General features: G+C 42.4%; 1 protein-coding gene across 2 annotated transcripts in view; it reads left to right on the plus strand.

Annotated features, from left to right (window-relative positions):
- Nucleotides 1–810: 810 nt before the first annotated feature.
- Nucleotides 811–16686, plus strand: part of LOC102031921 (arrestin domain-containing protein 3-like) — a 29666-nt gene continuing 13790 nt past the window's right edge. The window contains exons 1-5 of one of the 2 annotated variants that reach the window (XM_031065598.1): nucleotides 811–1539; nucleotides 5934–6015; nucleotides 10317–10464; nucleotides 11701–11803; nucleotides 12259–12519. In XM_031065598.1, the coding sequence (XP_030921458.1) occupies nucleotides 1260–1539; nucleotides 5934–6015; nucleotides 10317–10464; nucleotides 11701–11803; nucleotides 12259–12519 (874 nt within the window). In that variant the 5' untranslated portion in view covers nucleotides 811–1259. The remainder of the gene's footprint in view (nucleotides 1540–5933; nucleotides 6016–10316; nucleotides 10465–11700; nucleotides 11804–12258; nucleotides 12520–16686) is intronic. The other variant, XR_004082779.1, reaches the window with a different exon arrangement.

A 16686-nucleotide genomic window follows, 5' to 3' on the forward strand; every position in this document is an offset into this window, starting at 1 on the left:
GTGTACATTTAAACCTCTATCAAGGTGAAGTTTTCTATTTTAATACTTTTACATGTAATTAATATAAATCTTCATTTGGGGTCTGGCTTCTTTGCTGCTGATGTTGGTTTTTGCCCCCTTTTTTCCACTTCTTCCATTCATGGAGTTCAGACAGGAGGGTCACAATTCCTGTCCTGGTCCTGGGTTCATGGTCACCATGTACCTCTGTCGGTGTGGATCTGCACAGAATTTTAAGTGCATAGCAGTTACCTTTGATGCTTACCTTTGGCAGGCCCTTGAAGAACTGCAAAGTTTAAAGACCCAAATCTTGCTAGCCAAGTGGATATTCCTATGGAATTTTTTTTGTATATGTGTTAATAAGGAATATAATTTGGATATGGCTCACATAATTTTTGCATAATGCCATGCGGGTGCTGCAAAGCGGGGGGAGGCTGGCAAAGGCAGCCGTGCCCCGCTCACCTGCCGAGGCCTGCCTATAATTTTCCCAGGATTAGCCCCTTCACGAACAAAAGCTTTGGGCAAGGTCTGTAACTGAGCAACGTGCGTGCTGAGCATTTCCCTGAGAGAATCGTTGCGATCTTTACTGTTAGCCAGGCAACCCCCGGCTGACGGGGAGAACCCGTGCCGTCTACTGCCAGAATCCAGGGCCTGGTGCCCACCGACTGCTGCCCGATTTCAGCTGCCAGCTTCTTCCGAGACACCTCCCAACCAGCAAGCCAGGATCCCCAGGCCGTGACAGATGAGATGAGATTGAGATGACCCTCCGGACAAGGAGCCCTAGCGCCCCCTCCCCCCGACGTTTTTCTCTCAGTTCTTCAGTACGTATTTCAATACCGTACTGCGAACTCGTAGCAGAGCCCTGACTCCACCAGGGAGTGCTCTGACTCTCTGCATGAGATGGAAGCGATAACACAAAAAAAAACGAACGCGGCAGGAAAGACAGGCAAGCGGCGGAGGAAACCGCCGCTACGACTCGCTTCGCGCATGCGCGGGGGTGGTTGTTTTTCACAAAGCTGTTCTTAAAGTGAGCTGGCAGCGTGCGGGCCAGCTGCCTTTGTACGGATATCGTAGTGTTGGGCGGCTGTCGTTGTCTTCTCAGCAATTCCGATGAAGCGTTCGTAGGGGACACGCTGATCTTGTTGGCAGGCTCTACGCAGCAGATGCGTTGTTCAGTGTAAAGTGAAGGTCGCGTTTTGTATGAGACCTTGACTTTTTTTTGTTTTCCTAGCAGTATATTTTTATACACTTCGTTAAAAATCATGGTGCTGGGGAAGGTGAAGAGTTTGACAATAAGCTTTGACTGTCTCAGTAACAGCAATATCCCCGTGTATTCTAGCGGGGACACAGTCTCAGGAAGGATCAGTTTAGAAGTTACAGGGGAAATTAGAGTGAAAGCTCTTAAAATTCATGCAAGAGGACATGCAAAAGTACGTTGGAGCGAATCTAGAAATGCTGGATCCAACACTGCCTATACACAAAATTACACTGAAGAAGTAGAGTATTTTAACTATAAGGACGTTCTAGTCGGGCATGCAAGAGGTAAGCTTTTCGCTTATTCATTCATTACATGCAGACATATTTCCAGAAAAAGATGTATCTTTGCTTGGTTTATCCCTCCTTAACATGCAGTCTCAGAGTGTTCACTATTTCTAAAGATGAGGAAATGCTGGTTACGTTCTTAGGTTGTGTTTTTGACTATTTGAAGGTTTACTTAAAAGCATGTTGAGGTGGATTTTCAAAGTACCTGAAGACAAGACTTTTAAAAAATACCTGCCTTTTAACAGTCTTTTCATAAGGATTTGCATTGGTTTTTAATATATGTTTTGTAATATAAAATTCCTTTTTTTTTTTAGCAATATTAGTGTGATTTGTTTCTCTATGGGGAAAATAGCTGTTGAGTCTAAACCAGATATGCAGTAGATTATTTTCTTGGTAGCATCCTATCGAATCATAAGTGTAATTAAGATGTACCATTAGACGTTTTGACACATAACAGATACAGGTCTGACTTGCAGAATTATTCATTGTTGGCAGATAAAAGATTTCCTGTGGATTACTTTGATATGCTATCACTACTGCACCCGTAATTTTCCATTTCTTCCTTTGTTCTAAACTAGTATACTTGTAAATTACTTTAATTTCTTTTATTCAACTCCTCTATGGGGGACCCAGATGTAAAAATCTGTCTGAAAGGCCAAATAAGAGGTCATGGTTGTATGAATGGAGCATCGCTTCTGAGTTGAGGAGTTCTGGAACCTGCATTCAATGAAAACCTGGTCTGCTAAGCTCCTATAGAAATGGAAAGTGCCCTGCAAATTCCCTTATTTTGGGGTATGGAAATGGGGTATTACATTGTGAGTGGGACTGTGGGTCTTAAATTTGCTAATCTATTGTTTGCATCGTTATGTTGTTGTGAAAGTACAAGGGACTCTAAGCTTGTTATTTCTGAAGTTTGCACCCTTTGTTTGAAGCGGTTCAATCCTGTTTGGGGCCAGTCCCGGGAAGAAGGGAGGGAGTATTCCTTCTCTGCATATTGGTTGCACACGTCAGGTGGTGGTGATGACTCAGTTCCTAGAACGAGAAAATGTTAAAACTGAGTACATAATTTTGGTTGGGTGTTTTGGTGTGTTGTTTTGACTTTGTTGGGGGCGGGGGGGGGTGTTGGTTTTTTTAAGTGTGTGTGTTTTTGTTTTGTTTTTTAATTTGAAAGATATTTTCTGCAGAAATCTTCTACAAAGCAGTTGCTATCGATTTTAATTACGTTACCATGATGCAAGCAAGCTCGGGTCGCTCATGAGATGTCTTTCTAGTTCACATGTTCTTTATACTGCTGCCTTAGAAATAATTCTCTCATGCGAAAAATTCATTCACCTCTGGCTTGCAGATGACAGAAACATGGAAGCATGCAGGAGTCACTTATAGCAGGATGTATCCTTACGAGTAAGAAGGAGATCCTATGCTTCTGTCAGCTTAAGCAGCAGCAATGACTTTCTATGTGGCCTGTAGATCCAAATGCTGACCTCGATAGTAGGTGCTTGGTTTTGTCTGGAAAGGGAACAAAAGGTGGCAGGGAAGGGACAGATCTGACACGTTCCAACACCAGAAGTAAGACTGGTGCTGCACGTGCAGCACGTACAATCTTAAGCAGTTGTCCCGAGACACCACTGTCCTTCCCTTGGCTGCAGGGCAGGACCTTGAACACTCGCTGCACAGAGTGGAGTTTAACTCTACGCCTTGTACCCTACCATAGTCTGGAAGACCACTCCCTGTCCCCGCCTTGTCATTGGCCTGCTGGGGTTTGTTAGCCTGTTGCTAAGGTGATGCCAGCCGCTGATTGTAGGGGCCTGGGACGTGGGGGAAGTTCCTTTGCCCGCTCTCTAGTGTGTGCTGGGAGGCGGAGCGAAGTGGCTGCAGAGGGCACATTGCCTTTCTTGGAAATGCCCACCTCTGCGGACAGACAGAAGTATTCAAGCTCCTGCCGTGCACATCCACTGGGCCAGCAAGGAGTTGTGAGCAGGGGCGGCCGTTGGGACACACGGCCCCGCAGCCTCTTGCATCGCTCACTCGGTTATCTCTCCTGGCCCACGCCCCTGGCCAGCACGATCTGTAATCGCCTTTCAGTAATGGTCAGCACACGCTCCTGAGAGAAGTGCAGGATTGGGGTGTCTACACGGGGCAAGCCAGCAGCACGGCCCTGTGGTATGAGGAGAGCGGATGGTGAGGCGTGGGTGATGGCCCTCCCCCTTTCTCCTTACCTCTGCAGTAGTCAGGCCAGACTGTGAGCAGAGTTGCTGAGCAAATGTAGTGGGGTGTAATGTATATTGTATGTATATGAGTGGTTGGCAGGGGATGTGCTCGTGCCTGTTTAGGCCAGTCCTGCTCCAGCCTAGTCTGTGATTGACAGCTCAGTACTTGCTTACCATAATTCCACTGCTGCTGTTCAGGCTCAGTGGGACTGCTGATCTGACAGGAAGTGAAGAAGGGATGAAAAAACGTATGTGCAAGGAAAACGCTATTATTTTTAATTAAAACCAAGCAAAGCCCTCGAAGCGTTTTTTTAACAACAACAAAAAGCATTATACACATTGCTTTGCTCTTTCAGTGTATTGAAGATTGTTATTTTGTGACATTACATGCTGCAGGTGCATTTACATAAATAGCGTTCTAGGGGTTTTATATTTTTGCATAGGTTTATTTCAGCATTTCTGGTGCACTAAAGAAATTGGAGCATCAGCACTTTTGTAGAACAGTGGGAACTAAAAAATCTTAAAATGTAGCAGCGTTCCTTCATGATGCTTCAGACTATTAACAACAGGAAGGGTCTTTTGTGTAATCCCACTATATGTGCCTTTATTATGCCAACCCTTTTGTATATGAGATGCTCAATTGTTTTATTGAAATAACTGTCTATTCTGTTGGAATCAGCAGGTTTTTTTCTGGGTTCATGGTAATTATATCGGAATAAACCACAAATTTATTGGGGCATTTCAAGCAATATAAGAAATCATGACTATAAAACAAGGTCAGCTTTCTCATTGAAATTAGGAAATGTTTGGGTCTTTGCTATCCAAGCAAAATCGAGCTAAACTTTGAATTTTTGATACATTAACTCTTAACAACATTAATTGGACAGCTTGCCACTTCTTGTGCCCCTGAATTTGTTTGGTACTTTCTAGGTGGTGCTTACGCACTTTTTAAAAAAATCAATTTTTGGACACTTGCTATGCAGGCGGTAGGAGAAAGCTGAATTACTAAATGTAATCAATTAATGTAGCAGAAAATACTAAGAACACTTAATACTATTAGAGAGCTCTATTTAATTTTAAGTTTTAACTAGAAGTCATATCGGAAAACAGTTTCTATTACAGATCTTTCAGGCAGACCTTGAAATGGCAGCAGTTACAGCTATGTTAGTACTTGGATTTAAGATTGTTAAAAATTACCAGATAATATTGGCTTTCACATTTATGTATTAGCTTTTACATGTTGTTATTGATTATAAGTATTTAGTATAGTAAAAATCATAATTCTTTCTAGCTGCTTGTTAATATAACATAATCAGCTTAAGTATGCCCTGTATTGCTCATAGAAATAGTAGTGTAATGAATATAATACCTGTGTATTGCTTATAGAAATAGTATTGTGATGAATGTATTGTACTATAGACCTTAGTAAAACATAAGATGTGAAAAGGGCTTTTTGTAACTTAGAAGAACAGTGTAAGGCCATGCACTGACTGACCTGTCCAAGTGATAAGATAACCATGACACAAACCAGAGCACCAGAGGACAATTAGAGAATACCATGTTAAATTTAAAGAGGACATAGTAAATCCTTATCAGAGGATGTGAAACAGCAGGATGGAGACACAAGAAGAAATAAAATATATTGACCTGACACCCAGGATGTCATGCAGATAAGCTGGAGTGAGAAAAAGCCAAACAAAGAAGTTCCTAAAACATCAGAAAGTTTGAAAGAATGTTTGAATAATGTATGAAACACATGAATATGCATGTACCCCAGCCAGATGTAAAGGTATAAAGATAACACTGTATGTACTGGTGTGTTCTTTGGCTGTTGGCCAGGAGCACCCCAGCGCTGGAAATATTGTCCTTCTTTATCCTATAATTATTAAACTTTTAAAAATTCCAAGGAGTGAACTCTGTTTTTCACAAGATCTTAAATTAAAACAAGTTAACTTCTGCTTTTATGTCAGACGAGTCTTGGAATCTCACCTAACCTTAAAAATTCTGCAGCTATACATCTAGCAGTTAATACAAATGGACTGGAGAGACTTGTTTCTGAGACACTGTATTCTTAGTATTGTAAAGAATGTATAAATCCCTCTTATGCTGGAAAAGAAACCTATATAATATATTGTGCTGTGTAAAATGTTCACAGGTGGAATAGCATATTGGGTTTTTCCCTCCTAGATGATGACAATTCCGAAGAAGGCCTTCACATCATTCATTCAGGAAGGCATGAATATGCATTCAGCTTTGAGCTTCCACAGATGTAAGTACTTACATGCAGTACACAGCTTGTGTGAGAGAAGGCTAAGATACATACCTGCTTAAGAAAAATTCTTGTGGGAGGAGGGAAACCTTTTCAGTGGTAGTAGGAGTTGTGCTCAGACATGCAGTAGAGGACAAAATCTCATTAAACTGAAGAGGTTGCTTTTAAACTGGTTAAGAGTTGTTCACAAAACAGGAGCTCATTTTTGCCCAGTTGGTTACTCTTTCTTTTGACTGAGGTATGTTGGCTCCTTATGGAGGATTGGACCCCTTCACAGAAGAAGGGAGGGGAACTGGTGTCATTTGAGTCCTGCAGAGGGGCTGAGGTATCTTCTAAATGAAACAAGATTTTACTGGAGCCATGCAGGCCATCAGAACCTAGTGATAACAGTTTAACTGTTCAGGCTCAGTCTGAAACAGATGTGGCAGGCTTAACTGCATTTGAGCTAAATAAGAGTTTGCTTGGCTTTTTTTTTCTCTTTCAAATAGGATGTATGTATTCAGGCTGACCTCTAGACAAAACAGCCAGGATGGAAAAAAACCAAATGGATGGGTGGATGAAGCAAGAAACATTCCCATACCTAATCCCACTTGACTCAGAAAGCAAAGGTGAAGCAAGAGTGATAGCAGAAGTCTTAAGATAAATTGCCACACACACATTTGAGGATTCTAATGTATGCATTGTGAAGGGAAGATTTATACATAGAGGAGTTACCAACATGGAAATTAGCTCAAACACAAGTTGCAGGAAAATTAAATATGAAGGAACAGAGAGAGTCTGGAAATAGATGAAAGAAAGGAGGTAGGAGGAGCCTTTTACTGTAAAAGCCAGGTGCCAAAGTCATTAAGGTTAAAAAAATTAGGCCGAATATTTGACTGATACCTAATTTTAAAGCTAATAAAACATCTGCTTGTTAGAGGGACTGGCTTTAACAGAACTTGCAGATGATAAATGCTTTTACAGATCAGTTTCCACAAATAGTGCAGGGCTTTACAGTCGATATTATTAGAATGCTGAAGAGGATGCATATGTATGGAAACTTAGAAATCAATTTAAGGTTCAAATGAAAAACTCTTCTATAAGAAGTGATAAGGATGATACCGATATTCCCTTGAGTTAGAAGAAATGTTCAAATATGACCACTAAAATAGCACAAGAATTGATTAAAACACTAAAGGTCTTGTCAAGTGACTTGAAAGAATAACTATGAAGCCATCTTTGATAATACAGGAAAAAATGAAGGCTGGTAGGAAAAGGCCTGAAGAACACTAGTTTGACACTGCCTCCTTACCATTTCTTGCTATTTTGTATCCATGGAATATTTCTAAAATTTGTTTAAAACAAGACCAATGTGGTGATTTGACCTTGCTTGCCTGCCAGCCCTCCATGCAGTTGCTCTCTCATTCTTCTGCATCAACAGGCCAGCGAGAGAAAATAAGATGGACAAGCTTGTGGGTCAAGATAAAGGCAGTTTAAAAAAAAAACCAAAACAAAAGCTGTATGCGGAAGCAAAGCAAAAATAAGAATTAATTCACTAGTTCCCATCAGCAGGCAAATGTCCAGCCACTTCCTGAAAAGCAGAGCCTCAGTATGTGTAGTGAACGCTCCACGATATGGGCTATTATGAGGCAAGTTATCTCCATCCCAGCCAGACCCAGTGCAACCAAATACAAAGCAATAGTGAAAGAACCAATATGCTGACTGGCCTTACTGGTTTTTTTTGGTTTTTTTTTCTTAAGGATACTGCAGCAGGATGAAACATTGAAAGTTGATTAGAAAATCCTTTCATTTGCATTATTAGGAAAAAAGTAAACATTTCAGATGTGCAAATAGAGATGTCAAACTTGTAACAGAATGATTCTCTCTAGTAAAGTAATAGCACGGCTAATATTATTTGATATAGAAATTAGGGAGGGAAGCTTTGCCCATAACTTATATTTTATTATGATGCATTTCAAACATAGTGCAGTATAAAAATTCTTCCTGGAGATTAAAGGATGAAAGTGTTAGGAAAAGACAAGTTACAGTTAACGGGACATGAAGGGAATATAAAAAGCTTATGTCCTCCATCTTATGATGGGGAGGGGAGGGGAGGGGGAAGGAGGAGGAAGAGGATAAAAAGGTAATGCTGAAAGATTTGACGTCCCTATCTGCATATTTTTTTTCCCCTCTCCAACTCCCTAAAAGGACTTTGTCATTCAGTGTTCAGAGCAGAATAGTCTTTATCTTTTTCTATGTGTGCGTGTATATATATTAAGATGATCTCATGAGGGTAAAGGAGAATTAGACGATGCTCAAAAACTCTCTCTTCAGAACTCTACATTGAAATATTTAACTACTGCACTTAAAGCAAAACAAACTACAAAAGCATTTAGTTATAGTTAAACCACTGAGATACCAGCCAAGTAAATAATACACAGTTATTTACAGAATACAATGTCCAAAATAATAATGGGATGGTACTAATGCTAATTTTTCTTGGTGGCCTTAATTTGACCTTAAAAGGGCATGCTTTATTCTACACTTGAAAATGGCCTCTAAAGGAGATGTGTATTCTTCTGGCACTTTTCTTGCACAATTCTTTAATTGCTTCTTAGAACTTCTACAAAACTACTGTTGAATGAATCGGGGATGATATATTTCCCCAACTTTAACATTACGTTTTTCTGAGATACAGGAATGTTGCAACTAAGTTATGCTTATTATGATACATTAAAAATACTGTTCTTCATATGTCTTGGTTTGAAAGACAAGTGTCTGCCGAGGAAGGCAGGAACCTCCCTTGAAATGGAGAATACGACCCCCTTCCCTCCGAATAGCTTTGAAATGAAGGGGCTTTCAGGCAAAGATATGGGAAAAGGAATAACAGTTCTTTACTAGTATGTATAACAAGGCAAACGAACAACAACAACGGCAGCAACAACAAACAAAACCAGAAACCCAGTAACAGCCTTCTCTCGGCTGTCAGGCACCTTCCCCTTTGGTGTAGTTATGGTTACAGCCGGCAGGGGCGCTGATGGCTCCTCAGCTGGGCAGGGCAGGTGAGACGATTTCCCCGCGGCTGCAGGGGGCGCTGTGGCGCAACATCAGTCGTCTCTCTGCACGTGGACAATGGCGGGCACAGCCGGCAGAAGGGATGGGAAAGGGGCTTCCTTTACAAACCCCCAGGGGCAGCTGATCCTGATGCCCCTCTGCATAGCAAAAGGAACTGTAGCAGGGACCTCGGAAGCAGCAAGCTGGAACAACAGGGACGAACAAAATCCCGGAGTGGTAGACGAGATGTATCAGAAACTCCGCAGCTGTAGCTGGAACCGCCGGGCGTCCCGGCAGGCAGGGGGTGTGGGCTACAGTGTAGCAAAAAACCCGGAGCAGTGGCAAAGAAACGGTGGGGGCCGGGCAGTGGCAGCCCGACTCCCAAATCCGGCAGGGAGAGGCTCCCTGGGAGGGGGAAAGGGCTCGGGATCCCGGGGTTTCCCCTGAGGTACCCGAGCAGATGGTGAGAGCCCTTTTTTTTAGTGAGGTAGGGTGTTAATAATGTGAGAAATTATACTCACTTTTAAAAAAAATTAAAAGGTTTATTAAAACCTTATCAAAACTACAACAGAAGACTGAATAGAGAAAATATTACGGCGCCGAGAGGAAAGGATTTTTCCCGCCATGTGCTCATCCACACAATGGAGGTTTCGCCTTTTAACCCTTTAGCCCCTCCCAAAGTTCTGTCCATCGACTCCTTCTTCGCTGTCCAGTGGTGGAGTTTGCTTCCTTAAATCTTGATTGGAGGTTAGATGTTGCCATAGTAACAAGCCGACCCTCCCAAATGTCCCGAACCCAGGCCACTTCCTGATAACAACGCAAGGGGGGAGGGGGGTAAAACATAAGTCTATAAAACTTCTCTTAACACATATACATGATATTTGCCTTTTAATTGTGAGAGTCAACCATCGCATTACTCATCTATGACAATAACCCCCCCCATCGTCCGACTCCGAGAGCTAGAAGCTGCACCCAACCCCTTCCCTCAGCCCAAATCTCGCTATATCTCTGCCCTTTCCAGGAGAATGCCCCCTCAGCTACGATAGTAAAGCCAGCTGCACTCCTCTCCCTTCTCTGTGGTTACTTCTTTTGTTTCTCTTAAGTATCGGCCATTATTGTTTCTTAGCAGCAAAATGGGAGAATATTCCCTAAGAGAAAGAAGCAAAAGGAAAAATCCTAAACTTCAACAACATACTAATTCCAAATCTGATCAATTGCACTGGAATGAGAGAAAAACTTTACTCGATTTTGACTTTTGTCCTGCACAGACCACTTGCTACCTCATTCGAAGGCAGACACGGCAGTGTGCGGTATTGGGTGAAAGCTGAATTGCATAGGCCTTGGCTTCTACCAGTAAAATTAAAGAAGGAATTTACAGTCTTTGAACATATAGATATCAACACTCCTTCGTTACTGGTAAGAACTGACAGAACTACTCATTTCTTTTCTGGCATAAAAATAATGAAGTATAATAACTGAAACAACGTCAGCATGTAACTTTACCTAATATTTATTTGCTAGTTTAAGTACAGCTCTTCTTTTAAGTATTATATCAGTTTAATAACTCTTTAACTGCTGGTATTTTGAAGGCTGTTATCCTGTACTTGGAGTTGCTTGATCTTTACAAGACGTAAAATGCATTTTTCGGTCTAAACTGATACTACCAACTTGTAGACTCTCATTAAGAAAGAAAATTTGGTGAACTGGTCCTCTTAAATTATAAATAAAGAATAATCTATGATGGAACAATGCAATGCTTAATATTTTAGTGAGGGACTGCAAACTTAAAAATGCAAAGTAAAAAAGTTACTGCAGTGCATAATTGGTAATTTCCATATGGATCGTTTTCTACTGATGGGGAGGAAACTATCGCAATTCTGTATAATCCTTTTCTGAAATATTTTATTAAAATGACTTTAATATCACAACTGCTCTCAGTGAGGATTTGATTTCAGTCTGGCCTAAAAATCCTTTTTTTTATCCCCTTCTCAAATTTTAATCTAGAGGGGAAAGAAAATCAGAAGACCATTGAAACAGATTTCTTTGTGTATGGGTGAAAAATCAGCTTGCAAAGGGACCATGTAACAACTCCATGAAAATCGAAGGTCTCTCATTTGACTTTAGTGGGCTTTGGTTCAAGCCCTAAATCGTGGTGTTGTGTAAAATAAGTCTTTTTAACATAGATGAAACAGGATTATTCAGAAACTGAGGAAATAGCAGGAGTAAAGATTACAGTAGTTTAGCTTAGTTATTTTGTTTTGGAAATGCAGCATAATGGAAAGTGTGAAGATGTTCTAATTTGCTGTTAGTTAAAATAAAAGCTCTGCAGCATTATGTTGGGATGTGTAGGCTATGAAGCCTTTTGTTTTAACCTATACAGTATTTTCTTTAAGTCTTGTTTTAATTGTAGCTGTAGTATGGAGGATCACAGAAAAAGCAATACAAATACACCAGTGGAATTAGGACAAACATTGTATCTGTATAATGTTGTTTAAACTGCTTGAGACTTTTCCTATGAAAGCAGCTTTGTTTATCAAAATATGTAATAATAAGCACATTATGAAAATTATTATTTTCCTGTGTTGGTTTAAATATCTGATGAGATTCATGGAGCTCCTAATTTGATGGACAGTACTTTTCTTCTTCTTGCAGTCACCCCAAGCAGGCACAAAAGAAAAGACTCTATGTTGTTGGCTTTGTACCTCAGGCCCAATATCTTTAAGTGCCAAAATTGAAAGAAAGGGCTACACCCCAGGTATGTGATCCTATAATCAATTCTGTGTGGTTTTCCTTCCTTTTTAAAGCTGGAGTCTGTACTACTGTTTTTACATAAACGAAACATTAAGGATATTTGTACCACATCAGTCTGCATTTAGCAATCTTCTCTGCATACCCTGTTAACTAAGACAGCGCTACTTGTATCTCTAGATGGTTCAATGACCTCATCTGTTAGACTGGCATGTTTTGGGTGTTAGACTGGTATTTTTTTTTTAATGTGTTGTTTTTGTTTTCAGTTTAAAACAGCTCATGGGGATCTTGTTTCTATTAGCATCAGTGGATGTGTTTTTTTTCAGGTAGAGCAGTGATAGCAGCATTGTTGTAACAGTATAAAGAATGTGAAAGTTTGCTTAAACTGCCTTGTAAATGTAAAGAGAAATTGAAATTCTGGTGTGTTTTGTTGAGGTTTTTTTTTTTTCCTTTTTGTTTCAGGTGAATCAATTCAGATCTTTGCTGAGATTGAGAATTGCTCTTCCCGTATGGTAGTGCCAAAGGCAACCATTTACCAAACACAGGCATTCTATGCCAAAGGGAAAATGAAGGAAGTCAGACAGCTTGTTGCCAACCTCTGTGGGGAATCCTTGTCATCTGGCAAAACAGAAACCTGGAATGGCAAACAGTTGAAAATTCCACCTGTTTCCCCTTCAATCCTTGACTGTAGTATAATCCGTGTGGAGTATTCACTGATGGTATGTTGGGCAGTCTGTTTCACTCGCGAGAATGAGTAGCTTCCAACATGCCATACAAATTTCTAGCACAGCATTTTGTGATGATTAGTGTTATAAATGATCAAATCGTGAGCCAAAATTATCAAAAATTTATCAAAGATTTATTAATTTGTCTGCGAGACCGAAGTTTGGTCTTCGAAACCACCACAGCCAAAGAGACAGCGTCGAGCCTGGGATCGGCGCTGGGTGAACACGGATCTGACCTCCCGAGTGTCAGAGTCCCCCCAGTTCACACTCGCGGCTTCGCTCAGCGAGGTTTTATACAGTTTATTCTGCCCGAGGCCAAGATGACCAAATTTTCTTTGTGTCTCTTCATATGCATCGCTGTTGCTTTCCATGTGTAGAGGTGGACAAAAGCCTCGTCCAGGTGTGCCATTGGTGTCAATTGGCTTTGGAGGAGCCGTGTATTCAGATGTATCAGGGTGGCGCCACTGACTATCTTGATAGATGCAATCGACAAGGCGATAATCGCTTTCGGGTGGCTCTCGACAACTCTGGAAACCAACAGTCATCACCCTGGAAGGTTCTATTCTTACGTTAAGGTGTTGATTGTTATCTTAATGTGCATCTGGGAACTAGTTGAATCTGAATAAGACAGCTGCTCCCGGCTGGGGTAGTCAAAAGACATGGTTTGGATTTCACAATATTTTATGCCATACATTAACACCATGAATTATCCCTACCATATATTACAATCCCTCCCCATTTATATCACTAATTTAATTCATGCTTCTTTTATAACCCAAATTGCTAAATTCTTTCATTTCTACTTCTACCAGCCACCATTAAGGGTCTTTCACAAAAAGAGTAATCTCTATTACACTATCCTGTACTCCCCTTGTGGAACACCCTGATACTCAGTATTATTTATATTCGTTTTCACTCGTTTCTCAAATTTCACCAATACTTCAGCAGCATTGCTGGCATACTTCCTTTCTCGCAATCTCATGATCTTAGATGTGTTGCCTCTGGAAGCCACCTCCGGGTCCACGGGTACTATTGCTATCTGCATCCCTTGGACCACGGAATGGATCAGTCTAATAAAACAAGGAATTAGGCAGGGCAGGAATAGGATTCCGGCTACTGAACACAGCACGAAAAGCATAACTTTGTTCCACCAGGCCCCATCAAACAGTCTGTCCCACCATGAAGATTGCAAAATCTAATTCGATTTTTGAATGGGGACATGGGCCACCTTCTTGATTTCGGCTGCCAATCCTCTTATGGTTTCCCCATAATCGTCAATCTCAATACAACATTCTGATTCATTGAACTTTCCACACCCTCCCCCTTCTTTGGCCAGCAAATAGTCTAAAGCTATTCGATTTTGGTACACAAATGCCCGTACCTGGGTGTGCTGCCGACTAAGTAAATCCAAGGCTTCGGAGGTGTGATTCGATACAATTTCCACCACTGCCTGCAGCCGAATCAGCCGGTTCAGTAGGTAAATCGGAGTCCTATACCTGTAGCTTCCATCCTGGGCTCACGTGGCCGGTCCATAATAATCAATTATTCTTGCAGCCAGCCACTCTTCCTCCCTCCAGGTTTGTTTACCACTTATCACCGGTATCATCTTTTTCAAGCTTCTCCTCTCCCTCCTCAGGGTCTCGTAGAGTGGAGCCCCTAATAGGTTACTCTTTGTTCGAGGGAGAGTGAAGAACACTGGCCGGATCATGCCTAAAGTGCATGATCCCTTCCACCTTGGGGGTAACTCACTGTATGCCTTCTTCCCACAAATCCAATAAATTCCATCCAGGGCTTTCCATCTAATGTTTATTCTCCCTGGGTCTCCCCAGTATTCTCTCAGGCCCTCCAAGGATTGAAAAGGGTTGGCTCCAGGATTTTTCCTTAGCCCTGCCTCGGGATTGATACACCAAATCCCTTTTTCCAATTCACACAATTTGACCCTCGTGCCTTTTTTCCAACAGTACCTGTCAGGCTCCTTGAGACATTCTTCCGGGGCTTGGTATGCTGAGGGTCTCCCGTCCCCTTGTACAACCGGGACCACCTGAGTGCAATTTCCGCACTCATCTGCGGAGCTCTCGTTTCTGCCTCTCATCGGGACCTCAATGTGCAGACTCTGCGTCCCACACACGGCTAGGCTCAGGCCAGTCAGGATTCCCACCAGGCGTACTCGTCTGCCTTTGCCTCCGCCCCCTGGGGTGCCATCAGCGGCGAGGAAGACCATCTTCGCGGCAGCAGGAGTATTCTTCAGGGAACACGTTCTCTGACCTAGCCCCACCATGAAACCCTGACGGCATCGGAGCTGCACGGTACTTTGATGGACTTCCGGCACTCCACATCCAGAATCTCTGCTTTTGATCTAAGCTTCCCATGCACCCTGTTCTGAAAAATTTGAAACTACTCCTGTGAATCCAATTCAATGATTCCAAAATTTGTGGCTAAGGTTAGGATTCGGTCAGTCAGCTCGAGCTCTTCCTCCAGACACTGAGTGCACAGCCCCTTCGGCCACTGTCTCCTTCTACAATGAACAACAAATGCCCCCTGACAATATTCACACTTGAAATGTACAAACGGATAGCATACACAATCAGACAGTATGCAACTTATCCGCTCGCCGTCGGTCATTTACAAGGACATTGGAGTCTGAGTTTCAGGTCGCCTGGGGAAGAAGTAACCCTCCACTCGGGCGCTTCCTCCTGTTGCTCAACTTTCTTCACTCTGGATGCGTGTGTCCAGCCTTTCTCCGCCGTCCGAATGGCCGTGTCTGTTGTCAGGAGTACAAGAAAGGGACCTTCCCAGTGAGGAGAGAGGGGTACCTCCTTCCACACTTTCACAAGCACTCTGTCACCCGGTTGGATTTTGTGGATAGCGAATCCCAGAGGAGCACTCTGAGCCACTATCCCTTGTTTTCTGAGTTCTTGCAAATTTTTGTTGATTGCAATCAGATACGGTTGAATCTGACAGTCCTCAAACCTGGGGTGTCCCACTGGCATTCCATGTCTATATGGCATTCCATATAACATTTCAAACAGTGCAAGCCCCGTCTCTGCATGAGGCATCGTTCGGATATTAAGCAATGCAGGCATTTCAACCAAGACATCCGAGTTTCTAAAATCAATTTAGATAACAGCGCTTTCAAGGTCTGATTCATTCTTTCCACCTGTCCTGAGCTCTGGGGATGCCACGGAATGTGGTATTCCCACCAATTGCCTAGTGTCTCAGCCATCTGCTTAATAATCTTCGATGTAAAATGTGTCCCTTGGTCCGAATCAATGTAATTCACCACCCCATATCGGGTTACAATTTCCTCCAGCAATTTTCTGGACACCATCTAAACCATTGCCCGTGGGCTAGGAAAAGCCTCCACCCAATGAGTCAATTTGTCCACGATCACAAGCACAAATTTGATTCTCCCCACTTTTGGCAACTCCGTGAAATCAACTTGAATCCTTTCAAATGGTCAGTACGCAATGGGGCGACTCCCCAGGGTGGCCTGTTTTGCCCTTGTCTTGTTAATTCTCTGACAAATCAGGCACCCTTGTACCTCTTGTTTTGCCAATTCGTAAATTCCCTTGCACCCGAAAAATTTCAAAAATTGTTCTGCCAGTGCTTGTGCCCCCCAATGTGTTCGCTGGTGCAGTTTCTGCAAAATCCTCCTGGTAAAACCCTTAGAAACTAGTTCTCTCCCATCAGGTAATCTCCACTTACCTTCCTTCAATTCTCCTCCAATCTTTTCATAACATTCGATCTCCTTTTGAGAGGGCTGGGGAGGATCATCTGGGACCTCAGTCCCTTTGATCTCCGGGGTACTCACCGTCATCAACGCCGTGGTTTTGGCTTCCTGGTCCGCCAAATTGTTTCCCCTGGTCTGGAACTGAATTCCTGCCTGGTGTCCCTTTACATGGACCACCGCAATTTCCTCCGGCCCCCTTAGAGCTTCTAAGATTTGCCGAATTAATTCTCTGTGCATCAGTCCCTTCCCCCTCGTGTTGATCAGCCCCCTTTCCTCCCAAATTTTCCCAAAAGTGTGAACCACTCCAAAGGCATACCTAGAATATGTAAAAATTGTTCCCTTTCTCCCTTTCAGTCCCTTCAAGGCTCTCAGAACTGTGTACAGTTCGCAAGCCTGTGCCGACCAACTCGCACTCAGGGGACCTGCTTCAATCAC

Source organism: Geospiza fortis, unplaced genomic scaffold, assembly GCF_000277835.1.
Source record: "Geospiza fortis unplaced genomic scaffold, GeoFor_1.0 scaffold336, whole genome shotgun sequence".
Classification (NCBI taxonomy): Eukaryota; Metazoa; Chordata; class Aves; order Passeriformes; family Thraupidae; genus Geospiza; species Geospiza fortis.